This window comes from Channa argus, chromosome 4, assembly GCF_033026475.1.
Source record: "Channa argus isolate prfri chromosome 4, Channa argus male v1.0, whole genome shotgun sequence".
Classification (NCBI taxonomy): Eukaryota; Metazoa; Chordata; class Actinopteri; order Anabantiformes; family Channidae; genus Channa; species Channa argus.
The window spans coordinates 24,468,242-24,496,132 of record NC_090200.1 but is presented as its reverse complement, the minus strand read 5'-3'; the positions used below and the strand labels follow the sequence as shown (position 1 = coordinate 24,496,132).

Sequence of the window (27,891 nt, the reverse complement as noted above, 5' to 3'; positions counted from 1 at the left end):
CCCCCATAAAGCCCATGACCATTCCTCGCTTGGAGCTCACTCCAGCAACCATGGCAGAATGTGTGTCACTGGAAGACTCCATACTCCAGACTCCATTTTGCACCTGCAAAAGCTTGAAACAGCTGATCCTGAGGTGAAAAAAAATGTCACAGTGATGTGACATGTCTTGCAGCTGCATTATCAAGTGTCATAGCTCACACTGCAGGAAATCTACAAAAATGTAGGCCATTGTGGTCACAACCATGTCCAGGCTCTCTGCCCCCTCCACTCTACCACAGAGTTGTGTGCTTACCAAATAAATCAGCCAGTTCTTTCCTTCGAAAAAAGTGTAATTGTTTTTCTTTTTAGGAAGGTTTAGATAAAAACTTTAACATTATAATAAAGTGACTGTGTGCTAGTAATTAGATTATAATTCTTCATAATTTTATTTTAATATTTACTATTTTATATTTATTTTTTCCACACAGTGTATTTCTAAGAGTAGGCTTTTTTGCACCAACTGTAATATTGTAAATAGTTAAGTATTTTATGAATTGATAAATTATTGTATTACGTTAAAGCTGATCCTAGTATGCATGTCACACACAGCACTCAACCATCCACCAATCAGCTCACTGACGAGGAGTCAGGCTCATTTTGTTTTCTCACGCTACAGAGTGGATTACCACTCTGTGCCCGTTTTATATAATCATAAAGTGCCACCATTTGCCAAGATGTATATTTCTTTCATTATACGTATATTTCATTCATTGGCCATTAAGTGTTTTATATATTCAGTCGCGGAGCTGCTGCGTAATAACGAAACCAAAAGTAAGTTTGGTGCCTTAGGTTTCGTTTTTAAAAACACAACCTAATACTCTGTCCGCAGAGAGATGCAATGAGACCAATGTTGCTGGTGAGTGTTTTTGTTATTTATTTTCAGTTTTCATCTAACTTCAAAACGATGCAGCGCAGCCTAAACTTATAGTTGGTGCTGTAGACAGAAAAACCTCAGCCGCGGTGCTCGTTACCTCAGCTGCGGTGCTCGTTACCTCAAATGACCTCGGCTAGGTCAGTACAGGCTTGACGTTTTCCGGAGGAAAAAACACGCGTGTGGGTCATACGGAGTTTGTCTTTTGACGCCACATGCACATTGAAACTTTATGTCCCCTAGAAATAAAACGACTGAATTAAAACCTGTTTCTACTGTAGCTAAAGAGAAACTGGTCACGAGCCGCGTGTCTGATGATACATACATATTTTCAAAGGAATTCTAATCACACAGTAGCTTCCTGTCAGATGTGTGTACTTTTTGAAGAATACTCCTAAATTAGACTTTAATAAACTGAATCGTTGTTGTAATTGAACAACATTGAACATAGCTAGTGAAAAAAAGTGTGTACTGTTGAGGTGGTCAAAAATGCTTAGGTCTAAGAAATAAAAGGAAAAAAGTTTAGCCAGGCTACATGCTGGCAAGCGACCAAATGGAAGCATAGAAGAGTTTTAGCTAGTGCTCGTCTTTCTGTAGCGACAGTACAATACTTTTAGAAAACTACTGAACTTTTCCTTTAAGTTTATAAATCCACAAGCATGATATAGCTTCTGAAAATGAGTAGGACTTTGCAAACTGGCTTTTTGTGTGATGACGGTTATGTGTGTGTATGTGTTTGTGTGGTCATCAGATTGACGCCATAGTGTGAGTTTGTGTATATGAATTGACATTTTTCTCTCAATACATAGGAAAATAACCAAATATGGCTCGAACACTACTTCTTACAGTTTACAGGTTTGTTCTTAGTTATACACAGATACTCCTGTAATCCAACACTGCAGCTTGAATTCTTTATTGAGCCTGATACTACAATCATTTAAATACTTTTTTCTCATGAATCTACACTCAGTATCAGTGAAAACAGAATTTATCTTTAAGAGCAACAATCCTTGATAGTTTTTGGGTATGATGCAACAAGCTTTGCATACCAGGACTAGGGGAATTTCTGCCATTCTTCTTTGCAAATCCTCTAAAGCTTAGTTAGGTTGGAAAGGAATTGTCAGTGGACAGCCATTTTCAGACCTCTCCTGAGGTGTTCAATAGGGTTTAAGTCAGGGCTTTTGCTGAGCCAATCTAGGACGTTAACATTTTTTCCTGGATTGTTGTCATCTTGGAAAGTGAACCTTCGGCCCAGTTTGAGGTCCTGAGTGATGTGGAGCTGGTTCTCATTGAGGATATCTCTGTACTTTACTCCATTCAGCTTTCCCCAACTTTGACCAGTCTCTTAGTCTCTGCTGCTGAAAAATACCCCACAGCATGATGCTGCCACCACCATGCTTAACTGTATGGACGGTACTGGGCAGGTTATAAGTCGTGTCTGGTTTCCTCCAGATATTACGTTTAAAATTGAGGCCAAACAATTGAATATCCATTTCATCAGATCAGAAAATCTTGTTCCTCACTATCTGAGAATCCCTCAGGTGCTGTCTTGCAAACTCCAAGTGGGCTTTCATGTGAGTAGACTGAGGAAAGGCTTTCATCTAGCCACTCTGACATAAAGCCGGATCTGTGGAGGGCTGCAGTGATATTTGTTCTTCTGGAACTTTGTTTCCAAGAGAAAAGCCCTTCTCCCCCAATTGCTCAGTTTGAGTAACCAGCTCTTGGAAGAGTCCTGGTTTTGCCAAACTTCGTCTTTTTGAGACTTATGGAGGCCACTGTGCTCTTGGGAACCTACACTGCAGCAGACTTTTTTGTAGCCTTTCTCAGATCTGTGCCTTGCAACAATCCTATTTCAGAGCTCTGCAGGCAGTTCCTTGGACCTCGTGGCTTTTGTTCGGATACAGTATGCGTTGTCACCTGCGATGCGTTCAATAGAGAGTTGTGTGACTTTCCAAATCATGTCCAATGAATTTATTTTACCACAGGTTGACTCCAGTCAAACATCCTACCAAAAATCAAGTGAAATGGAATTTCAAACAGTCTGGATGCTTAGAACAATGTTAGATTTCAATTTATTTATTTTTAATAAGTTTGCAGCCATTTCTAAAATTCAGCTTTCACTTTGTCATTTTAGGGTACTAAGTATAGATTAATGAGAAAAAAAAATTACAATGGCAACCTCCGACTGCAAAATAACAAAATTTAAAACATTGCAATGAGTTTGAAAAATTTACAAATGCCCTGTAGTAGAATTATCACCTTTCTGACAGTTTCAACTGAAAAACTGAGAAGTGCCCACTGAGTGTATGATCTTGTGTTCATGTTTGCTTGTTTGTGTTATCAGCTGATGGAGTCTGACCATGGATGAAGAACTTGAGCCTGGTGATGAAAATGTGAACTCTGTCTTAGCTCAAGAATCCTCAGAACTGTTTGACAGCCTTAGTAGGCAGCCACCCCAAGTCATCATGAAGTTGTGCCAAATGATGCCCAGTTCTGCTGGTTGGAACACTGAACAGCTGACCTCCAATAACACTTCTGTAACAGAAAGCATCAAAACACTGTTGGAATATTTCCAGGCTTCCAAACCTGCAGATTGCCGCAGCTTTCTTCAGAGTGTGTGTATGTTGTGTGAGAATATGCCCATGCACCTGGAGTCTAGGCTTTTGTCAGTGGCCGGCTATGCATACAGTGAGTATAATATGATATGTTGACAATGTACACAATGGTTTATAAAACAAAATGTGAAATTAGCAATTAATTTCATACATATTGAAAAACACAATTTAGGAAAATATGGATCACTATGTTACCAGAAGCCTAGAAAGAATTGAATGTGATACATTGTAAAGGATAAAATCAAACAAGATTCCACCTGTGCCCATGATTCTCTCAATTTGTCTAAAACAGAAATGTGGTTTTTGTCTTTATGCTTGTGGCAGCAAAAGGAAAGCAACTTCTGCTTTTATATTGCAGCACAGGTGCTTAGCTGTCATGTTTTACACAACATTTGCTATAAACCAGTATAATCTCTGCTTTCCTTTCTGTTCACTATATTGAGTGGAGGGGCAAATAACGAATGATATCTACTTAATCATACTAGTTCAACATTTTATATGTGCTGCCCTGGCTAACAGTATTTTCTAACAGTATTGTCTTTTTCTTGGCTGCTTAGCTAATGTCATACAGTCTGTTACCACAGATTACAAAACATCAACATAGATGCAAAATAATTTGCAGTAGCTGTAACTATTGTCCCACGAGCAGTCTGTCTTTGAGAAGTGTCATCAGCAACATTTTGTTTTTAGGTAAAGGGTTTATTTACTTGAAATTTAGTTCAATAGGTTATTTGGGTTAAAGCCGGCTGAAATAACGACAAAGTGGAAAAGTGAAAATAAAAGGGAACTGTAGAGAGAAGCAGTAGTTTGCAATTTGACAGTTGGCTTATATTCATTACATCTTGTGACTTTTTTCTTTTGTTTCACTGTGGAAAGCCCCAGCATTTCCTTTTATTGTGTTTTTTTTACATTGGTAGATCATATGGCCCTAATAATAGTAGTTGAAAAGTAGTTGAAACATCAACAATTCCTGCAGCATCATTGATGGCTAATAGTCTTATGGGGTGTTTTTGAATACTACCTGGTTTTTTAATCTTCTGTATGTTTGGCTGTGTTTTTCTGCACTGCAGGTGGTTGTGAAAATTCTGGTCAGTGTCTAACCAATGAGAAGTCCTTGCCACCTTCAGAACAGCAGCCTATTAAACGCCCACGAATAGGTAGCACATACACATGACACTTCATGCTTCATTAGCAAAGGCCCATTTACTGATTAAAGTCCATTGACTAATAAACACAAGTGATTATAGTGAGCCAGAGTTAGCTGTACTACTGTACTATAAAATCTCCCACACTCTAAAAAGCATTTTTATTTTACAAATAACTGAAGTAACAATGTTAAGTAGCATATGAAACAGGATACAAGTTTTTCTTGGATTTAAGCATAAAATTGAGAAGGTTAGGGTTTGGGAGAGACTGTGGGGTGGCTCAAAATGCAAAAACAGCACTGACTAAAGTAACAGGAAATAGGAAATGGTGTCTCTCGTTGCAAAGTGCTGTCAAGTGACCATCTACCTCAGTCACCTCCCTGGCAACACTGTACCCTATGAATTCCAATAACAAGTACAACTCTGGTCCATATAGGTGACCTGCCTAACATAACTTTGGCTGCTCCTCATTCCACAACATTATAATGTTCAAATAACTTGCTAATAGTGTTGGTTGGTACTGTAACCATGAAATTGCAAACTGAGTTTGTGCAGAGTACTGTAGCAACCAAAAGTGAAATTAATATTTTCATTTTAAAATTATGTTTTGATTTCTAATGGGTAGTCTAGTGAACATTTAAAGTAAAGCCTTGCACCTGATTTAGTTTTTTTGTCAAATGTATACACACAGATTGTTCCAAACTAAATAATCTTTGACCATTCAAACATTTGTAACTTATATATTGAGTGGGCTAAAATAACTTAATGTGCATCATTATGTGTCCATGATAATTTGTCAGCTGGAATTAAATACCAGTGCTGGTCCAACCCCTGTAGAAATTGGGGAGGGTTGTGTCAGGAAGGGCATCTGGCATAAAAACTGTGCCAAATCAACATGTGGACAATGATCCGCTGTGGCGACCCTGAACTCACAGGCTAAGCTGAAAGGACAAAAAAAAAAAAAAAATACTGTTTATCAAAAAATAATACTGCTTTTTATTTGTTCATCGAAAAATTGCATCTCATCAATGATTTCCATGTCAAACAAACTGCCCTTTACAAATGTTGTTTTGTAATGTATTCTATGCACAGACCACTGGGAGCAGTACATCCATACAGTGATACCTTTACTGCAGAAGAAGTGGGAGCGACTCACTGAGCACCTTGTGAGGGAAGTCCAGCTAGACAATGTCTGGGTCAGCCTAAGAATCGCAAACAGGGTCAAGGACAGACCTGATCAAACCCCTGGGTCTGCAGACAGAGGGAGCAGAACACCAGGTCAGCATGACTCCTGTTTATTAGGCAGATATATAATTCTCCACTAAATGTGGAGGATTTAAAAATACATCTGATTTAGTTAATAGGATTGAAAAACATGATGGATGACCTAAACTAAAATGTTGAAAAAGGAGCACCAGCAAAACATGCTTTTTTTTTTTTGTGACATAGCCTTACAAATGTAAAACCTTTGTCATCATACATAATTAAATCCTGTGGTGCACTAATAAAACATACTTTCTTCACCAAATTCAGAGTCTGATGGTGACTATGGGTCATTTGAGTCAAGACTGACATTAGACAACTTCCTCCAAGGATGTGTAGGAAAGGTGACAGTTGTTGTTGGCCAGACAGGATCAGGAAAATCTCTGCTGATGTCTTGTTTAGGCCAGCAGTGGGGACAAGGTCTGGTAAGTTCACACACATTTACATTCAGCAGTTTATAAAATGGTTAAATGATTGAATCATTATTGAGTTAAAAGTATGGCGGAAAAAGGTCAGGCAAATGTGTCAGCTGGTACTATTTTTAACACAGCCTGGTGAGCAGCTGAACCATGGTTCTAACAAATGACAGCTGGCAGTTACCCTTAAAGAGCAACACTACACATTTTTCCAACATTAATTTATTGGTGTTTGGGAGTACTGTACTACTAGAAACAAAATGTTTCGTTTTTTTGGCTCCAGAGGGAGCTACATAAAGCCTAGTAAATGTCCACAAGGGATGTTACTGAAGTCAGCATTGGGGCTGAAGACTGCAAATAGATAATTGCCTTTCAGCTTGTCCCTTCAGGGGTCACCACAGCAATTTGGCAGGATTTTTTTTTAACACCAGGTGCCCTTCCTGCTGCGACCCTCCCATTACTGCCTCCCATATACTGTATTTCAATGTCTCCCTGTTTAAGTCTTGTGTTCTCTAATCTGTTGTTATTTTATTCTCACTATTATTCTATGTCTTTGTTTCTATACCCTTAACTCTCTCTTATCAATTAGGGCCCTATACCGTCATCCTTCCTGTTTATCCTGCTGGAGTTTCGTCAACTTAATCTACTGTCCCAGCCTCTCTCCCTGTCTGAGCTGCTTTTCCGACACTACCTCTCTCCAACAGGGGGAGAAGATAAAAAGGTATGCAGTTAGCAGTACTTCAAGAGAGTAATTTTTGTATTTTTTGGATACTGAGATGACAGGAAACACGGGGGGAAAGAACCTTCTGTCTTTACTGTGAAGTATATGGTAACAGTGATACATATATCAGCTATGATATAGTATCGTCGAGGTGGCTTTAATGTTGGTACATTTTAAATCAGCTGATTACATTCAATACAACAGCAGTCTAAACAGCAGTTTTGTGCTGAAATAATTGCTCTGCATTGATTACACCCTGGGCACCAGATTATGACGTTTGATGTGGCTGATCTTGATCTCTGCACAGTTCTGTGTGCATGTCTCACTCAACTTATTTTACAATCTTGATTGATCGTATTCACACTCAGCAAATAGATCAATATATCAGCATGTCCACTAGCCAAATACCAATTTCATCAACTTCAGTAAAAGTTGATTTAAAAACTGTTGTGAACTAATATATGTCTTAATTTTTTTATTTACATTTTACACATATTTTTTGCAGAGAGGCATTATGGATTACCTCATTACCAATCCAGAACAAAGCTGTTGGGTGTTGGATGGTTATGATGAATTTCACAGTAAACTCACCAAAGAGGAGGTGCAGAGAGGTTCGCTGAATCCAGAAAACCCTTTGCCTGTTGCATACCTCATCTCAGGGTTGTTAAATCGTCAACTTCTTCCTGGGTGCACTGTGTTGGTCACCTGTCGTCATCGCGATGTCATAGATTTGGAAGGCATATCAGATAAAGTAGGACAACTGCTGGAATGGGACAATTATAAGATCAAAGAGTATGTGAACAGTTTCTTTGGAGTTACAGGTAGCACATTTTATACTTTTATATCTATGTAGAGATAGCTGTTATTCATTTAAATGTATAAATTTTAAGTTGACATCTTGTAAAATGCTATTGTTGACTAGAATTTGCAACACTATGTTTGCTAGTAATCAGTTTTCTTTATTTGGGTTACATAGGGGATAATATTAATGTTTAAAGTGCCTGTGTGGATACGCAAGAAGTATGCAAAAGCTTAAACAAATTTACTGTATCTAATCTCTTAAGACTCAGCAAACAGAGCTTTTGGGGTGCAGGCATCAGAACTCCTTCTTTCTAGTCAACATCTCCTTGCCATGTCATCCCTTCCGGCCCTTTGCAACATCTGCTGCATCTGTCTGAAGCATCTATTGCTGAAACGTGAAGAGAAAGAAACAAGAGTGCAATCTGGGGTCAAAGAAGAAGAAAGAGGAAAATACATAAAGAGGAAAGCAACAGAAAAGGAACTAAAAAGACCACAGATTGCAGGAGAAAGAAGAGGATGGGGTGAAGAATCAGGGATGGATGGGACAAATGGCAGAGCCCAGCTACCTTCCACGGCACCCAAGATACCTTCCACCCTTACGCAAGTCTACCTCACTGTACTTAGTGTGTTCTTGAGCTGTGACCCTTACAATGGAGGAGGAACTGACACTGCAGAGAGCAAAAGACATCCCCAGAGGTTAATATCAAGTAGAGTATTAAACATCTTAACATGTACAAACAAACACACACATACACACACACAAAAACACACACCATACAATATCAGCTTTGAGTGTGTAAACAATTTGAAGAAAAAGATACATAAGGGCTGCACTTTCTTGTTAACACATGGTCTTTGATGATCTTGATTTATCATATATATCATATATTCACTTTATAAATGCAAATTATTTCATTTGTTTTCTGTTTTCAGCACTGCCTTTGGGTTGGACTCCCTGACTCATTGTCTGCCTGAGTTGTGTGAGCTGACTCGTTTGGCCTGGAGAGGTTTAGAGGAAAGCAAGATCCTCTTCATGAAGGAGGACATTTCTCAGGATGTTTTGGAGTTGTCAGTCAGGACGGGGCTCTTTTCACAGGTTAGACATTATTTAAGGGTGTTTTGTAGCTCTTGCTCCTTTGATATGATAGTCAACAATCGAGAAACAAGCATTTACTGTTACCATTTTGCTACCAGGGCATTACAATTCTTTACTCCTTTATTTTGGTTTTCTTTACATTGATCATTACAACTTTACAAAGCCTATCATAATAAATCCTGGTTTTCACTTTCAAGGTGGAGCTGAAACTTGAGGATGGGATGCCTGTCAAAGCCTACTCCTTCATTCATTTGACAATGCAGGAATTTTTGGCTGCACTCAGAATCATGACCAGTAATGATGTTAGTGACATGCACCTCAAAAAGAGGTTAGTGACTAAACTGAAGAAATCTAGATGGAGATGGAAAGGAACCTGCTCATTGGGGCTGTGTATGGGCTAGAAACGGGCAAGGACTTTGGGCTAGTCCCTTTCAGGGCTCACATGTTCCGCACACTGATTAAGCATGAGTGTTAATGCCGGATGCCCTTCCTGCCGCAACCCTCCCATTTAATCTGGGCTTGGGACCGGCACCAAGGTCGCCCTTGGTGGGTTGGGTTTAAATCGCTATTTTTGTTATCTAAATATAGGAAAATATTTAATGGAATTTTTAATGATAATCCATCTGTTAAGACCTTGTCACTTACTCAAATTAGGATGCTGACTATGCTCTGTCTTTTTTTTCATTGTGCTCTCAGATTCAGTCTGAAAACTCGCTGGACAACCAAGTCAGACCAGAGAACAGTCTTTACTGACTCTCTGCACCTGTATGTTTGTGGTCTGGCCTCCTCACACTGTACATCCACCCTTGTTCAAATAGCCAGGGCTTCTGGTGGAACAGGAGCTCAAAGTTGGGTCCAGAAAAGGCAAGACCTCATTCTGAAACTGTTAAAAAAACTGTGCAACAGCACCAGCCTTACTGGACCAAAGGTAGAATGACAAGAAGTCAATTTTAATATTTAGATGTACAGTTTTAAACATATTTTGTGTCTTTCCATACTGATTCTTCGCTTGTAAATCTTTCCAGATACTGGAGCTATGTCGCTCTGTCCAGGAGAGCCAGGACCACCAACTTGCCAAGCAGGTTGTGGGTACAAGGCCCACACTGGAGTTGCGTAACATCCGCCTATTACCTATTGATATTGATGCCCTGGCGTTTGTAGTTAATTCCGTAGGTGAAAATGGCATCGGATTGGACTTTGGAGCATGTTCAATGGAGATGGAGTGTTTAGATGTCCTGCCCAGTTGTAGGTTCATTCATAACCTGAGGTGGGTGGACATTCACACAGCACTCACACAAGCAAAACAACACATGCATGCACACACGCACTTTCAAATCTTAAAACTAATTGCGTTTATCTCTTCAGAGATGTTTCATTCTAATGATTATCCAAGTAAAAAATTTTTTAGTAAAAGATGAGGTGCAAATAAATTCAAACTCCCAGGTACACAGGGGACATGAGGCTAGAAATTACTGTCACTGCAGTATTAAACTGGGAAATGGACAGTGCTAACCTGCCAGAATCCGGAAAACACAGGTTTAGCTCCTTAATGTTGAGGGAGCAGTTGCCCAGAGACAGTACAGTATGTGTGGATCCGGACAGAATTGGCACTTTGCCTTTGACATTCCTCAGCTGGCTGACATACTGTTCCACGCGGTTTGAAACTGACAGGAACTCTTTGTTTCCTGCGGTGCTTCTGGGGTTGGTTAAGTCTCTCTGTAATAAACAGTAGCCTAAACTCAAGTACAAAAAGATGACAAACACTAACTAAAACATAAATGGCCGGGACTTACACTGAGCTGCCAAAACAACACATTACATCAGCAAAACACATGAAAGAGAAAAGTATGTACTTCAATGTACATGTGCAAGTCTTTACAGAAAGACATTCCTGGGTAATGATAGAAAGCACATTAATGCCAGAAGCCTATTTACCATTAGTCTCATTGGTCCCAGTAGGACTGATATATTTTGGGAGACTCCTTGCATGTCAGACTTCAATCTTACATTAAGGTTTAATATTACTGTAAATGCTAATTATTGTTATTTTTGCTACCATTCAGTTTCCGAAGCCGCAAGTATGGCGACAAGTTTGCTGAGAAGTTGTCCTTGATATTGCCAGAATTCAAAACCCTGAGAAAATTTGAGTAAGACTCTTTCTTGTGCTTTTTTTGTCCTCCAATGTTTTACTTGACATTTGAGCTTTCCAAAAAGATGCTTACTGCATGTTCAGCTATACACTGTAATGTTCTTAGTTCCCCAAATAAAATTATCATAAGTGTAATGCTGTGAATATTCCAGTATAATAATTTGTATTAAGTGCAGCTTTTCTTTGATAGTCTCTCTTTATTAACAGAACTACATTTTGTTGTAAGTGTTGTTGTACCCTCAGAAAATACAATCAGTCTGCCAGTCAGGTTTTTAGTGTAAGGATCTTCCTGTGATAACTGTTTGTCTTTGTCTTCTTAAGGTTCTGTGGTGCCAGTTTGACTGCCATAGGAGCAGCTAGTTTGGCTACTGCTCTACAGAAATGCACAAACATCACAGAAATAAAGTATGTCCAACATTATTGTCATGGCTACAATAAATGTCAGGTTTAAATATGCTCTTGATCCTCATTTCTTCACAGATTTATGAACAGCTTTTTGTTTTTCATCAGTAAATATGGTTCCTGAATGCGAGAACCTAAGCTTTTTTTTTGTGTGTGTAATTCAGTTTGAGTGACAACAATCTGAAAGATGAGGGGATCAAATACATAGCTGATATGTTTACCAAACTACCAAGACTGGCCTCTGTAATGTAAGTTCAGACATCTGATGAGACTTTTTGGCTATTTGGTAACTACCACCGGAAAGCTTTTGGTTTTGAATGTGCGTTGTGCAACTTTCAGGCTTGGTCGAAACAGCAGCACTCTGAAAGCACTGGACTATCTCATCATGAAAATGTCTTCCTGTTTGAATATCCAGCTTCTTCGTGCAGAGTATGACCACACACACACAAAACATTGTTACCAAAATGTTTTGTCCTTTGCATGCTACCTTAAAGTCTTTTAAACGTCTGTTATAGACCTCAAAGCAATTAGGTACACACCTTTTTAATATGTGGTTTTTTTTTTTTTTTGCAGTGGCACAAAAGAAGTGACAGTCACTTTCTCCCAAAACTCAGACATTAACAGGTCAGTGCTATGATTAGATAAAAGTCAATAAAACGATAAAAGCATACTGATATTCGATTGTATTTATGCATTCTCTTCTGCAGCCATAAAACTAAGTCTGAAGCAACTATCAGGTAAGACAGTAAACAATCTCTTATGTTAACTACTGTCTGAAATGTAGATGTAGATGTTTCCTTGAACTTTGCTCCTACTTTGAAATTAAATTATAGCTGTAGGAAAGGGCACATCTTTTTTGGGAGGGTGACAATTCATCTTGTCCAGAATTGACCTCTCAGTACTACTGTACTGCAGGATTATTATTTTGACACTTGGATATGATCAAAATAAATCATTATAGTGTCTGTGCAGATAAATTTGAATCTGCATCAAAATACTATTATCAACAATAATCAACAATTAACAATTATCATTGATGCCTTTATTGTTTATATATTGTTATAGGTCTGACTCTTTTGCTTTCTTTTTCTTCAGCTTGTTGAATCAGAAATGGAGCACGTCTGAGATGGAAAATCTTGCAAAATCGTTGATGCATTGCCCTCCCCTGTCTGTGTTGGAGTAAGTAAACCTAAAAAGAAAACCCCTAGCAACAGTACAGCAAACTGAAACAGAAAAATGCACGGGTGATAACCTCAAGCCAGGGACTTAGTGTTTCATCTTCTGTCCTGGGTTAAAACTAAACCTATTATTTTTATTTAAGTTGTTTACATTGGAAACATTTAGTCTAAAGAGTTGGAAGAAAGTTCATCATTTAGTTTTTTTTTAACCCAGACCAGGGTCAAACATAGCATTTTCTACTGTATGCAACACACCCTCACCACTGGGGATTATGGCCTGTATATACTGTATAATTAGTTTCAGTGCCCATATTTTAAATCAAGTGCTAAAGAATTTTGTATTTGTGTATCTCTGTGCATTCTAGTTTGTCTGGAGGCCAGTGGGATGTGGACATTCTAAGGATACTGGCTCAGTTTTTGCCAAAGTTCAAAATCACCAAACAGATCATGTAAGGCATCTTTTCTGCACAATTTTCATCGAAAAAGCACATGTTCCTAACATAATGCTACTGCTTGTATTACAGCATTTTACTATACAATATGAAATGTTTACCTAGTTTCAAAAACATTTAGCAATTAGGGATAGGCTAGTCCAATATCATGTTAACAGTGTTAAGCATTCACAATAATGAACATCAGTGGTTTGCTAATGTTCACATGTGTTTCTCAGCCTGAATAACAGCTGCTCCTCAGTGGATGGTTTGGTGATTCTGACTGGTCTGTTATCTAAGTGCCCTGCTGTGGTGGATCTTAATATCAGGTACTAACACACTTGTAATGTGCACTACGTATTACAAAACCATGAAGGGATTATTTTGAAAATGAAAACAAAAAAACACTAAATTGTTTAAGATTAGACTTTGAGACTAATGCGTATTAGAATGTTCTTATTTTTTATGCAGCACTGAAAAAAATATTTTAAGGCTTATAATTATTTCATTAACTGTCATAAACTACCACAGTGGAACTGCATGTTTCTTTATATTTTAGTCTACAGTCCAGCCAGGGCCATAAACTGGTTTCCATTGATTTCTCTGGAGGGATACAAAAGCCTGCAAACAAACTGTCTAAAACACTGTGGTATGTAATATTTCAATTAAATATGTTTCTTTTTTTAGTAAAGTTTTAATACATTGTATTATATATTAGATTATTATAATAGATTATTATATTTCTAAAATTTGTTAGTATCAAATTACATTTGTGCCATTTTATTATCAGTTTGTTTATTCACCTATGAAGCATTTTAAAGTCAAGTAACTCACTTGAAAAATGTGATGTGTAGCATGTAGCATAGAGGATGTACACTGCAGAAAGAGATTATATGAAAGAGTAAAATAAGAGCATATTGATTAAAGAATGAATGAATTTATTTATGGGATTGTTTGTGCACATCTGCAGGAGATAATAGTGATAAAAATGGTGATACTGATGTTACACAATGTTAATGTAACAGATAGTGATGTTAATCATGTTGCCTCTGTCAGTCTCTGCTGTTGTGATCTTGTGCGTTCCAATCTGGACAAACTGTGGAGCAGTCTGGGAACCTCTTCTGATCTCACTGTGCTGGAGTAAGATATAAAACATTTATTGATTGAGATACACATTGAGATACTGGCACATGCATCTGGAACTTGTATATTTGCTAGTTTATTTTGTAACCTGGCACCTGAGTTCTAGCTTTGTGCTGACCTCTCATGTTACATAGCTAAAAGCAGTGGCACCATATGTTTAATGATTTAGTTTCCTATGTGACATTGGTTAGTCTCTTATAAAGGCTTTGTCATTTACTATTTCAATAACTTACATGTGTTTCGAGGTGTAAATATTGCAAGCTGTAAGATCTGTTATAGTAGCTTTTCTGCATATTTTCTGCATCATTCTGACAATTAAGTAATCTTCAAAGTTGTACAGTTTTTTTTTCATATGTCTCTCTTGCTTATAATAGTTACTCCACATTCTTTATTAACAGTTTGTCCAGTAACTGCTTAGGCAACAAAAGTCTCAGGAAGCTGTTGAATGTTCTGCCTCGCCTTCACAACATCCAAGAAATCAAGTAAGACATGCAAAATGATAAACACTCATGATAAACACTATTTTTAACTAACTTCTCTTGATATTTAGAATTTCTTACTGAATGATGTTGGCAGAATCATTTTATGTCTTGGCTTGTTTGCAGAGGTAGAAGGAAAGGACAGATGTGACTGTATTGTTGCTAGACAGCTGATCTTAATCTTAGAAATGGTTAATATTTTCATACCAAACAGAATCCAACTAAAATGTGCTGGCACTGAGCTGTACTACATTTGCCCTGGGGCATTATTCTGCACAAAGAGCTTAGTTAGTTCTTTATTATATCCTTCCCTCTAACTCATTGTGTATGCATGTTTTTTTCAGTGTCAGTAACAATGGCATGAGCATGGAAGGAGTGATGATACTGGCTGAGGCTTTGTGCTCCCATAGCAACCTTACACAAATCCACATCAGGTACAGTTTTGCATTTTAGCCATTTAATGATTCTATTGGAGCAGCAACAGAGTGGACACCTGTTTCACCAATGTGCCAAGCTTCCTGTTAAAAAAGAAACAGCTACCAAATGCAGCTCTTTATGTCCATTTATACAACATAAAACATTTGTTTTTATATATGAGTGAGTGGGTTAGTTAAATAAACTGGCATTAAAAATGTGCAGAACATTAACATGATGTTGTCCTATTGGTTTTGCAGTAATGGAGGGAGCGAGCAGGTGCTCCTGAAGTTCTGCTCTGACAAAAGGTAGAAAGGCTCTATCTTTGAAATCTGTCATGCATCTGAACACACCTGCCTGTTTTAGCTGGTGGTTATTAATCAAATTCTGTTTTTTCTGTGGCTATTCAGCAACCAACAGCTTAAAATCTTCAGGTAAAGCTGGTGAAGTGTTGGAGGATGTATTTTACTGGTTTGACTGGTTCTGACAACACATCACAACACAAACACCACAGTACAACAAGTTATTCCGTCAGTATCCTACAGTTACATGGAATTAACTTTCTCTTTCTAATATAGGTTAAACAAAAGCACCCTCCTGCCACCTGATATAACCGCACTCTGCAAGAAGTTGGCCCAGTGTCGTAATAATTTGGAGTTTGAGTAAGTTAAATGATCAATTAACTATCAATTATTATTTGATGGGACAGTATTACTGAACAAGAAACATTAACATATGTTTATGCTGTCTCAGTTTGTCTCACAGCTTATTGACAGAACAGGTTACTAACAATCTGCTCAAAGTTCTGCCCAAGATGGTGTCACTGCAGAGACTCAAGTAAGACATATAGATGAATCATTTAGTGTGGATAAGTTTGTGTTGGATTAAGCATTCCCCTGCTCATACACACTGTTTCCATAATGTGAAACCTAAATTGTACAGGGTTCCTCCCAGATCTTGAGAGAGCTTAGGAGCTGTTGTTTCAGAAACACAGATGACCTGCACAATGTTCTGTCCCTAAACATTTCATACTCGATGCCCACCAGAAGCAGCTGCTATACTTTAAATGTAGAAACTAGTGCCAAAAGGCAAACGAGAGGTACACTATTGACAGGTGCAAAGAAAGTATTTACCTCCGATACCATGCCAAGTTGACAGTACAGAAAAATATCCAGTAATTACTTTGATCAGCTTGCTAGTGAGCATCAGTCACACAACAATCACATAAACAGTTCATTTCTGTAACCACCATATCTTTACAGTTGAGGTCAATTCATCTCTTACAGTTGTTTTTATATTTAGTCTTGTATGTCATTTAAGGCCCTCTGATAAAAAAGAAACTATGGAATGGAAAACTCTATAGATATAATAACACACACTCTATAGATATAATAACACACACTGTATAGATATAATAACACACACAGCCGATCACTTTATAAGAACATTTTGTAAAAGAATGTGCCCAGGGTGTGAGGTGTTTGTGGACACAGTTTCAGATTATGTCAAGAATTGATAGAATTGCCTACAATATAAATTGTCTTACTAACTATGTTGATAAACCCAGTAACCCCCAGCCCGCAAAAAACATGGAAAAAATGAATGATGACTCAATTTTTTGAACCTCTTTTCAAGAGGAACGGAGCCATAAGAGCCGGGTCCTTTAAAAAAGCATATATTTCCCCACTCTACTATGATTTAATTATACGCTCACTTATAATTGAATAGCCATCATGTTGTTTTTCACCAGTGTCAGCTACAGCATCACATCCACAACTGGAGCATTGATGTTGTTCAGTAGTTTGACTGTCAGCCAGCGGGTTACATCAGTAGATCTCAGGTACAATATTTAACTGTTATCTATCAGAAAAAAACATATTGATTTATGTTAATTGTCAATTGTTGATACCTGTCACTGTTAAACTCTTCTTCAGGCCACAGAGTGAATCTTTCATCCATTTTGACAGTGTGAAAGCAGAACAAGCCAGCTGCAGGTATGTGATCAGAAATGTATTTGTTTTGCACACTGTTTACTGATTGGTTAGGTAGGTTTTGTCATCTGTTTTGTCATTTTTTCAGGTGTTTATTTTATGTGCAGAATATCTAGCTTCTGGTAGTTGTGCTTTAAATGTGATTGGCTGTGTAGCTTTGTGCAGCTTTTTCTCCCTCTGTGTTACTATTTCAGTGTTTGGGTAGAAAAACGCATGCTGCCAACTAATAGATTAAATATTTAATAGTTTACATTAGCCCACATGATGCCCAGTATTGTGTAACAAGCACATTTTGTAATACATAAGTAACAGTTTGTGACCCAGGAATTATTAGATTACAGTATGAATTTAAACGTAGAAAAACACACACAACACAGAGAGTTGTATACTAAGAGTAGTATGCTCTGTGTGTTGCATGAAAAAAGGAACATGAGTGATTATCTGACTTTTGGGTCTGTCTGTGTGCACACAGGTTAACTCATTTTAGCATGAACAGTGAAAACTTGGAGGAGCTGGTTAATGTCTTGCAGCAAGGTCCCGAAATATCTGTCCTGGAGTATGTAACAGACAAACACACATACACACACACACACACACACACACACACACACACACACACACACATACACACACACACACAGGGCCAGGACATGCCAACACGCCTGTTGGCAGTTGGCCAGCTACCAGTTGTTGTGGAGTGTCCTGCCCCTTAGTCTTTGCACTGTGTCCTGCACTGTCAGTGATAGTCAGACACTCAGTCTTTGCTGTGTTCTCCAACACCACTTTTCAAATGACTCAAACGAAGTTGACATGACTGATGCAGCAGTTGGTCTTTGTCCATGCTAGTTCTTTAACATTGGCTTGGTGTGTTAGGGCCCTTACACACAGTCCTACTGTATGTACACATGTACAAATCCGTGCTTTTTAAAAAGTTATTTTTACTGATACTAAGCAAATATTTCTTTTGACTGCAGTTTATCAAATAATCAACTGGAAGACAAAGGAGTGAAGTGTCTAGTGGATTGTCTGCCAAGGATTAAAATCACCAGCTACATCAAGTAAGACAGGAAATACTGATTATTACTATTTCTTTGGACATGTAATTAGTGAAAGCAACAGAACAAACTGTTAAAAATACACAGTTAATTAAGAAAAATATATTTTGTACACTTCCTGACAGTTTTGTGAGTCTAAGACACAAAATGCGTTTATTTGACAATATAGAGACACAGAGAAAGAGACATTGGGTCTCTTTTGTTTAAGTTATCCAGCAGGTCTTAAAGCACCAGGACCCTGAACTGCTGCTAAATGGAATTCTACCATCATTCATTTGAATATTTATACCTGCTCTTTTTTTACTGCAAAGGCTTATTTCCAGATTTTTTTTTTGTCTTTAATGTGATTTTATCTACAGTCTCAGCAATAACAAACTAACCCAGCAAGGGATGTTGGCTGTGGCCAGCACACTGAGTACCTGTGATGTCTCTGGTGTAGAAGTCAGGTGAATCTTTGCACTGTAAAGATGAGTAAACAGGAATAAATACAGAAAATGATTCTACATTCTGCAAGCATAAAACTTATAAGAATGAGTGACGTATTCATCTCTGTTCATGAACTTGCTGATGTGTGTTAGTTTGGGAGCAGAGCAGAGGTGTCTCATCTGGTACAGACAATATGGAGGTTGTGAGAAAAAGCTGAGGTAAGACCAGAATCCACAGTTGCAAAAGTATAATTGTATTATACAATATGGAAAAATTTAAATCTACAATAAGTACAGTTTACTGCTGATTGTAAAAAACACACAACTAAGGAAGCTGATAGAGAGCCAAATAAACTGTTGCTTAAAATAATGAATTCTTATGAAGGCTCTACACAGTTAAAATTGTAATCCTTTATATTTGGAAGTGTGATAGTAGGTTTTGTGCTTGAGCTGCAATAAAGCAGTGGCAGGAAGTGGTAAAATTTAGTGTCAGCCCTATATGTGCTGCCACATTCGTCCTAGATGGTTGAGAGGGTTTTAATGGTAGACCAAAACTGAGCAACATCAGTTTTGAATTATTCTTTACTGACAGCAATGGTTCTGTCTGCTTGTTCGTAGACTGAGAAGGTCATTTACAGGTTTTACTACAGTCTGCACTCATTAAACACTTTGTAAATGTTTAATTAATCCTGTCTTTTCCACCTATAGTGTCCGAGAGAGTAGTTTGAAACGTGAACATCTGATTGGATTAGCAGAGATTGTGTCTAACTGCCCAAGTCTGACTAAACTGGTGTAAGTGCATCTCCATGTTTAGACCATTTTATTGTCCTTATCTTATGAAAACATCTCTGTAGCTTTTCAGGAACTATAATTAAAAAGAAGGTTTTTGCTAAAACAGTATTATCTGATACCTTTCTAGTCTTGGCTACAGTCATAGGGTTAGGAAATGCTATTTTTTGCATTTAACATAAGTATTTCCCCAAAAGATATTTGTAAGCTCTTTTTTAATTTCTATAATTTTATCTATAAAATTTGCTGTGATTATAGAAACTATTGAATTTAAAATCCTGACTGATCAGGATCATCAGCCTGGCCGATGATTGTGTTTTTCATGTTAGTTCTTGGCGATGATCATCTGACACCTACTAATGTTTAATCTGTGGTTGGTTGACAGGTTAAAGGAAAATATACTGCAGTCAGAGTGCATTGAAGACTTTGTGAAAGTGTTAAACATCAGTCAGAGTGTTTTCAGTGTAAGGTGAGTACAAAAGATTTTAGTTTGATCCAATGTTTTGTTGTGGCTCTTAATTTTTATTTAAGTAGGTGGAGTATGTGTTACAATACTCACTCTGTTTTCCTTGTCAGCATTGAGGAGAGCTGGATCAGAGCAGAGGAAGCTGTTTGTTTAGTGTGTCGCTGTCTTGAGCTCTGTAACAACATTCAGAGCATCAGGTGAGATAAAACACGCAAGCAAACACGGTGTCAGAAGACATACACAAACTTTTACAAGTATTCAGACTCGTTGTGTAATGTCCCAAATAAATGTACTGAGTACTGTAATGTGTTCTATGGATTACAGTTTTAAACACATCTATTTTCCAGAGTGCACCAGACCACAATACACCTGTGTTTGAAGAGGTCAACTGAGGTGACGGCAGTCAGGTAATAAATATCAGGTTACATAGTGATGACACACATATAAACTGTAAACACATTGAATTTCAACATCTGTAGTCTCCTTTAGGCAGTTACATGTTCTACCTCCAATACATAAATAAAGTCAAAAACTTCATTAATGGATTGTTTTGTGACACCTTTGTAATGTTTTCAGTGCTGGCTCTGCAGGACCCGTCCTGTCCTGCCTAATAATTCTTTTTACAGCCCAGTTGTTCTAATGCCTTTCATTTGAATCTCGTCTCCTGTCCTCTGTTGCAGCCTTGTGGACTGTGCTGTACAGGGGCACCAGCTTGCGCCTATGAGGAGCATCATACAGAGGTGTCCTCTTGTGAGAGAACTGGAGTTAGTACTTGCCGCTTTGTGTAAACATACAGTTCACACAACAGTGTATACAAATCAGCATAAAGGGGAGACATAAGGTATGCATGAAAGAAACTAAAAGCAATCATCTGATAACCGTATTTGTTGTAATTTTTTACAGTTTTTCCTACAACAACCTTGGTATAGAGGGAGCTGAGTTTCTTTGTTCTGTATTGCCTTTATTGCCAAATCTCACTTCTCTCAGGTGAGACTCCTTTTTTCACGTTTGGCACATTTACTGGTGAACTGAAGTTCTAGCACGATAAGCGACTGCCTCTGTTTTTTCAGTATTGGTTCCAAAGAGATTTGTCCAGATGTGGTTGAGAAGCTATCAGAGGCCCTGCTACGTTCCACATCTGTTCAGAATATAAAGTGAGTAGGCAATGAACTAACAATGTAACAACAAACCTCTGATTTTAAAGATGGAATTATAAATGTGTGTCTCAAGTCTTCATGAGCAAACAGGTTTTATGCACATTGGAGACTTATTTTTAGCAGCCGTATTTGCTTGTTTGCAAATACGGAGACATAGTTGCGTCTCTGAAAGTGTGACAAAACCTTTGCCTCTGTTGATTTTTGAGATGTGTATTAAACTTAACTGGTATTTGATATTACTTTTTTTCAAAAAGTTACATAAATGAAAGCACCTTCCGTTCTGCATTTAAGCACTGTGGTGAACTTTCCTCTCTAAAACGTGCACTTTGCAATGTAGAAAATGATCTTCCATGCTCTCTCATTGTTTCTCTTCCAGTCTCTCAGGTCATGTGATTCAAGACACCACAGCTCCAATTGTGGCCAAAATGTTTCCCCGCCTACAATCACTTAAGTGAGGATTCAATCATTGAATACAGTATCTTATTGTGCAAATTGAAACTTGATGGTAATGAATTTCCACATTTCCACCATTTGACTTGTCTTTTCTAGTCTATCTCATTGTGATTGGTCAGCGACTGGAAGACTACAGCTCATCCAAGCACTGGGCCAGTGTGTTAGTCTGGAAGATCTTTGGTAAGACATGCACATAGATGCAGGCACACACACACATGTTAAAATGAGTAACCATGTGTAAAAAAATGTCTGATTACAAAAGAGGCACTTCTATAATGTCTTGAAGTTTGTGTTTTTGTGTGCTTTTGTTTGTTTTTTTGTGTGTGGGTACCCCAAGTCTGGACCTGGATGAAGAAAACAGGGTGTATCTGGAACAAGCATTAAGGAAAATCAACTCTATACGCAGGCTCAAGTAAGAAACACTCTGTAATCCACTTTGTCTCGTTAAGACTTTGAGTATCCATAAAAGAGTTATTGGAACATGTTATAACAGTTTTGTGTACAGATGCCGCTCCTAAAGATGACTGTTTTTAAAAATCATATTTGTAATTCAAAGCCTGTCCTATTGCCGTGATCCTGAAGGCAATCTTAGTCAATGGTATCATTTTTATAGCTAATAAATGCTAAGCTGTTCCAGACAGCCATCTTTACATTTACTGCTGCAGCAACAAACATATCCAAAGCCACTCCAATACTTTGGTCTATTTACTATGTCATTAACACTGTCACTTCCAAAAGTGCTACTTAACTTGCAGATCCTCATACCAGCATTTCATCAGCTCCATATAAACCTCATTACTGATGTGCGAGTCTAATCCAATGATTCCCCCCCCACACCAGCCCAATATATCATTCCCAATTCTCTCATAGTGCCAAGCTGTAAGTGAGCCTCTTGGTTGGAACTTTTTCTTAGCTGAACAGAAAACCATGTGTGTGTGTGTCTGTGTGTGGCCAGGCTGAATAAGATTCCCACGGTAATGGGGCCATCAGAAGGAAACAGTGTGCTGGGCCTTCTGACGTCCATGGAAGGACTCACACGAATTGAGGAGATAGAGTGAGTTTTTAACACATGCCAGACATTTGTAGCACATAAATGTGACAGGCTGGCATCTGTTGAGTCTGGTTTAAAAGAATATCATCAGCTATGTTGGACATGTTTTTTCTCTTGTGGTTTCAGCATGGAGGGCTGGAGGATGGCAGACAGAGGAGCAGAGCAGCTGACCAGACTTCTTCATATATGGACAGAGCTCAGAAAAATCAGGTATGGCATATGGGGCCTCGAACAGGTTTTTACACAACAATTATTATTTATGTTTTTTCACTTAATTTTATGCACACATCTGCCTTTCCTAAATGTTGATGGGTGAAATAGTCTACTGCTTTGGTGTTGCTGTTCTAACCTCAGAGGACAGTAATGTTTTATCTATAGAGGCATTCCCTCTACTTGATCTTACTAGTGTGAAATGTCATTTAAAAGATTCCAGCCATTTTACTGGACTGTCACCGTCTTCTTTATGGGGATCAGCTGTTCCTATTTGGCATTGGGTTCTTCCTTTTTAACCTTGAGATTGACAGCCACAAAAGCTTGTTGCTTATTGAGTGAAGCTGTCACTGTATTGAATTAATTATTAGGTTTTATTGTTGTTATAATCAGCCACTACATTAATACCACCTGGTGGTTTTATGTGTTGGTGGACAGAGGTCACCATGGGCCCTCTGAACTGTCTATGGCTACACAGCCACAAACGCAGCGAGCTGTGATGTTTTGTCTGTTCCGTTAATGTTACATTTGTTGTAATTTCCCTCTAGTCTTTCAAAAAACCTTATCAATGACCAAACAGGGGACAAGCTAGTGGAGGCTTTGATCAGCTGTAGTCACCTGGAAGAGCTCCAGTAAGGACATTATTATTGTGTATCATCAAACATTATATATATATATATATATATATATGTGTGTGTGTGTGTGTGTGTGTGTGTGTGTGTGTGTGTCAGATTTCTTCTGTAATATAGTATAGTTCTTTACATGCTCTTTTTATATGCATGGATAAAGAAGCCACCTTTTTGTGTTGTCTTCCAGTCTCTCTAGCAACTCTCTTGGCAATCTCACTGCTGCTAGGATGGCCCTTGTCCTACCATCACTACCACACATCACTGTGTTAGAGTGAGTCACACACATATTAATATTTCTTATTGGCATTTACGATATTTGTCAGGGTAGTCCTGACGCTTGCATGCTTGCTTGCGTGTGTCTTATCCAGTATTTCAGACAACAGTATTGGAAATGAAGGGTCAGAGAGTCTGTCTAAAGCAATAATGAGTATGAAGAAACTCACCAAGATCAAGTAAGACTCTAGCTCCAGTTGCTTTTAGGAATCACCACACTAATTGATGATGAGATCCCTTGATTTTTTTATATATATGTATATATATATATATTATCTTTCAGTCTGACCTCTGTTGGGACTTCAGATCTCTGTGCTGTAGCTGCTAATCTGGCCCACTGTCCTCTCATACAGGATGTGGGGTAAGATTACAAATTATCCTATATTTCTGATGACTTGTGAACTTCCTGTTGTGGCATACGTAATGTCCCTGTCATCTCTGTGTGTCTCTATATATTTTTGACACTTATTCTCTGTCTTTGTATTTGTCAAGTCTGGGATGGAATAATTGTGGGGATGGCATTGCACTGGAGTTGGCCAAGGTTTTGCCTTTATGTCAGGAGCTGACCAGAATAGAGTGAGTTTTTTTCAACACACAAGCACAGGCATTTGTCTTAGAGTTTTTTTTCTGAATGCATTTTCTGAAATTCTGTGCTTTTAACAGTGTTTTTGTATTTGGTGCATCTGATTTTTTGTATTTTTTAAAAGTCAATTTTCGTTAAATGAAACTGTGTTACTAATGCTCTAGATTTACCAGTTCCACACCCATGCATACACATACACAATATGTACAGTACATGTATGTATTTATTTCTCCTAGTCTGGAGTCCAATAGTGTGAGTGTTTTTGGAGCAGAGGCCCTGGTTAAAGCACTGCAGTCTTGTCCTGCTATACGGCTTATAAGGTAAATAAGCTCCCACAGTGTCTCTCAGACAAGGTTTAGCTCACACACACACCTTTGAATAGAAAATGTCTTCGTAATGTCTTCCTTTTAATTATTTCCAGTCCAGTCAGGTAAATTTGGATTTAAAATATACTAATTGAGGTCCTTACATTTTCAGGCTGTGGAGGAACAAAGTCTCTCTCATTGATGCCCAGAGGCTCAGCGAGAAAGACAGAAGGTTGAATTTCTCCTCCATCTAATGTGATGTGTCTTACCATATAGAAGGAGCTTACCACTCCATGCTTGTCTGCAGAAGTGATTTACTGCTGTAGTTCCACATTAGTCTTGCCACACATTGAGTCAAAATTGGCAATAGAAAGCATGAACCATCACACAACGATAATTAGTGACTTCATGTCCAGTTTTGTGGTCAAAACATTTTCTTTCAATTATAACATTAGGGCACTAACACTAGGGCAGCTGGTGTCTCTAATAGTAAAAATGATGAAAAGACTAATATCTGGTCTACGGTAAGAGAGACCTCGTTTAGACTTTTCATATCTAGCCCTAGGGAGAACTGTGTTTAAAGTACAATTGAATGTATTTAAAGGTATTTTGAGTGGATTTATATGTATGACTATGCCCTTATTGGCCTCTACTTTCACAGTGGTAAATTGGAAAGATGACAGTATGGCAGTATTCCCTTACTTTGGCATCAACATCATGAGGCTGATGAACAAAGAGTTCTACATACTTTAGCTGTTTAGCATTAAATAGTGCATTACCTGCTGTGACTGACTACTTTCAGACACATTTTCCTCAGAATGTGTGTCATTATATGACATGATACATTAAAACCATGATAAAGTTGGGAATCATTCAAGCCATGAGCACAATGAAAAATTGTAAAAGTTAAAGTTGTCAAAAGGGAGATGAAATATTTTGTGTTTTATAGTTGTGAAAAATTACTTTTCATATTACTCATAGTTAGTAATCTTAGCAAATAAAGCTAAAGAATAAAAATGTGTTTGTACATATACATGCTTTTGGTATACAAGGTACTGCAAAGACCAAGTTTGAAGTTTCTGAGATATGTTTTCCTGTTTTTAGGATTAAGTGTTTCTGTCCAGGAGTTGTTGGTAAATGAAATGCGTTTGTCTGGAGACTAATGAACTGATCAGTAGTAAACTAAAGATTTTACAGGCAGTTCTTATCAAACCCACAGAGCACATTATTTTGCATCATTCCCACCATTTAAGTGTCATTACTGACTGTTTTGCCCATTCTTGTGCTGCAGTTACTGTCGATCTAACCCTTTGTGAAACTAGAGGCCATAATATAAAAAAGTACCTCATTTCTAGTAGGTCTTGCTGTATTAAATGATTTCCTATTTATAAGCAGACTCTGATACAGTGAGTCAGTTTGCACTGCAATAGTGTTTACAAAAACTGGAGGCCACATAGGTGAAAACACAATAATTACACTGAGAGGGAAGACCCCTCTGTTATCTGCGCTCATGCTCATATTAGGATGTGGTCTCTGTTTAACTTACGTATTTATTTCTGATATTATTATGGAATCACATTGTCAGCTATTTTAGTTATTTAGTTATTTTTTAAGCTCAAATTGAAACTGAGGTTAAACGTTTGAATGAAAGGGTGGTGCCACACCCAAATCTTTAAGTTTCTATGTGTGTTGGAAATGTTGCTATCAGTTCTGAAACTAGTTTACCTTCTCTCCTTCTAGAACGTGTACAGCTTTTGCTGTTTATTCAGTTTCATTGTAATATTGTCAAATACACTAGCACACACTGAGTTGCTGTAAAAAAATACACAGTTGTTAAGGTTGATGTTTGAGTTCTCACATGACAACCTTCCTGTATCCTTGACATTTTTAAGATGAAGCAATCAGTCGATTTGCTGTTGTTATTTTTTTTTTCAAATTTCCACAGAATTGAAGCTCTTTGTGTTCCTCTTTGGATGCAATAAAGACATTTTTCTTGCCAACAGTCATCACCTTGTATAATGACTTTCCCCTCCTCTCTCCTTTAATTATTCTGTAAAACAACAGATTACTTACCTGAACTGTTGTTATTTTATATATTTTATTTATATATTACAGTACATCCTGCATGCTTCATTCATAGAGTACTATGATGTCCTGTGTACTCTGCTGGTACTGTGTAATTCTATTGTGTGAAGTCTAAAACCCATTTCATATTATAATATAGTTAACATGAAACAATTCAACTTCCCCTTTAGCCTCTGAGTTACATTGTTACCTAACTACTTCTTTGTCTCCTGTGTGATTGTTTTTTTTAATATTTTGTGTATTGACTACTGCAACACCAGAATTTCCCTTTGGGATGAATAAAGTAGCTCTGTGTTTAGTAGTTAAATTAAGTCATATATACAGTAGACAACACAGTCAACATGTAAGAAAATTCAAATTTCTAATATACAATATTGTATATATTTAGCTTTGTTTTAACAATATCAGGCCTATGTAAAATTAAAGTGAACACTTTCCTTTTTCTGCCCGTCATCATGTGCAAGAGTAAAATCAATAACAACGTGTTACATGTTTAGCCACAACATAAAACTGCTCTCACACTCTGGATTTATTCTGATTCATGCCAACAAGAACTGCTGATACAACAACTGTGCTCGTCAGTGATGAGAGCGGGGGCAGGACTCACTCATTTATATTCTCACTCCCTCTTGTGGTTAAGACTGGTGGTGCAGTTTCTTCTGCTGCTTTTATATATTAATCCACAGACAAACATTAACAAGACATCACACATTGCTCAGTGATCTCAGTGATAGATAAAATTAACCTGGAATGTCTGATTCTTCACCATCAAGTAGTAAAAGTAAAGCATTGGAAATTATTATTAAGTCAAGTCAAGTCAAGTGGCTTTGATTGTCATTTCTACTGTACATAGTGGTACACAAGCTATGTAAAAGTGCATCGAGTGCAACCTAGTGTAAACAGTGCAGACGAAAAACAGTACAGACTGTCTACAGACAGTGTAGACAGACAACACAAGATAACACAGTACAGGACATAAAAGCTAAGATAGTGCCGACCTATTGTATACTTCGATTACAGTACACTACAGTCAAATGTGCTAAAGGTGCAAAAAGCAGCATGTAAACAGTATAGTGCAGGTACATGTGCAGCATGTATACATTGCAGTGCAGTGGAATGTGCAAAACAACAGTGTAGTGCGGTTAAGTATAGAATAATAATAAATAAATAAATAAATGATGGTGGAATGAATTTAGATGAGTAATGAGTGTGTGTTAAGTTCAGGTTGTACGAGTGTGTGTGTGTGTGTATGTGTG

At 37.8% G+C, this 27,891-nt stretch overlaps 1 protein-coding gene across 3 annotated transcripts; it reads left to right on the top strand.

Annotated features, from left to right (window-relative positions):
- Positions 1 to 713: 713 nt before the first annotated feature.
- Positions 714 to 26,552, top strand: nlrc5 (NLR family, CARD domain containing 5). 3 transcript variants are annotated; one of them, XM_067502909.1, is made up of 55 exons: positions 717 to 895; positions 1,720 to 1,765; positions 3,255 to 3,598; positions 4,596 to 4,682; positions 5,763 to 5,948; positions 6,204 to 6,358; positions 6,939 to 7,070; positions 7,576 to 7,891; positions 8,135 to 8,567; positions 8,805 to 8,967; positions 9,165 to 9,295; positions 9,664 to 9,895; positions 9,993 to 10,234; positions 11,031 to 11,114; positions 11,438 to 11,521; positions 11,683 to 11,766; positions 11,858 to 11,947; positions 12,092 to 12,142; positions 12,226 to 12,255; positions 12,614 to 12,697; positions 13,062 to 13,145; positions 13,367 to 13,456; positions 13,687 to 13,776; positions 14,184 to 14,267; positions 14,669 to 14,752; positions 15,094 to 15,183; positions 15,424 to 15,471; positions 15,574 to 15,597; positions 15,742 to 15,825; positions 15,917 to 16,000; positions 16,914 to 17,003; positions 17,098 to 17,157; positions 17,627 to 17,710; positions 18,129 to 18,212; positions 18,569 to 18,655; positions 18,788 to 18,853; positions 19,343 to 19,426; positions 19,809 to 19,892; positions 20,000 to 20,086; positions 20,237 to 20,296; positions 20,570 to 20,653; positions 20,793 to 20,876; positions 20,960 to 21,043; positions 21,423 to 21,497; positions 21,596 to 21,679; positions 21,837 to 21,911; positions 22,455 to 22,553; positions 22,677 to 22,760; positions 23,309 to 23,392; positions 23,577 to 23,660; positions 23,758 to 23,841; positions 23,946 to 24,023; positions 24,155 to 24,238; positions 24,482 to 24,565; positions 24,723 to 26,552. In XM_067502909.1, the coding sequence occupies exons 3-55, from the start codon at positions 3,271 to 3,273 to the stop codon at positions 24,802 to 24,804; spliced, it is 5,709 nt and encodes a 1,902-aa protein (XP_067359010.1). In that variant the 5' UTR covers positions 717 to 895; positions 1,720 to 1,765; positions 3,255 to 3,270; the 3' UTR covers positions 24,805 to 26,552. The 3 variants fall into 3 exon arrangements, with proteins under 3 accessions (XP_067359011.1, XP_067359010.1, XP_067359008.1); XM_067502907.1 differs by lacking the exon at positions 1,720 to 1,765 and having other exon boundaries at positions 718 to 895; XM_067502910.1 differs by lacking the exons at positions 1,720 to 1,765; positions 23,758 to 23,841 and having other exon boundaries at positions 714 to 895.
- Positions 26,553 to 27,891: the final 1,339 nt, after the last annotated feature.

Excerpts from the sequence above, each read along its gene's own strand:
- nlrc5 (XM_067502909.1), top strand. The coding sequence starts at position 3,271 with ATGGATGAAGAACTTGAGCCTGGTGATGAAAATGTGAACTCTGTCTTA. Across the intron at positions 10,235-11,030 it reads AGGTTCATTCATAACCTGAG|TTTCCGAAGCCGCAAGTATG; the intron begins GTGGGTGGACAT and ends GCTACCATTCAG. Across the intron at positions 13,777-14,183 it reads AAACTGTCTAAAACACTGTG|TCTCTGCTGTTGTGATCTTG; the intron begins GTATGTAATATT and ends TGCCTCTGTCAG.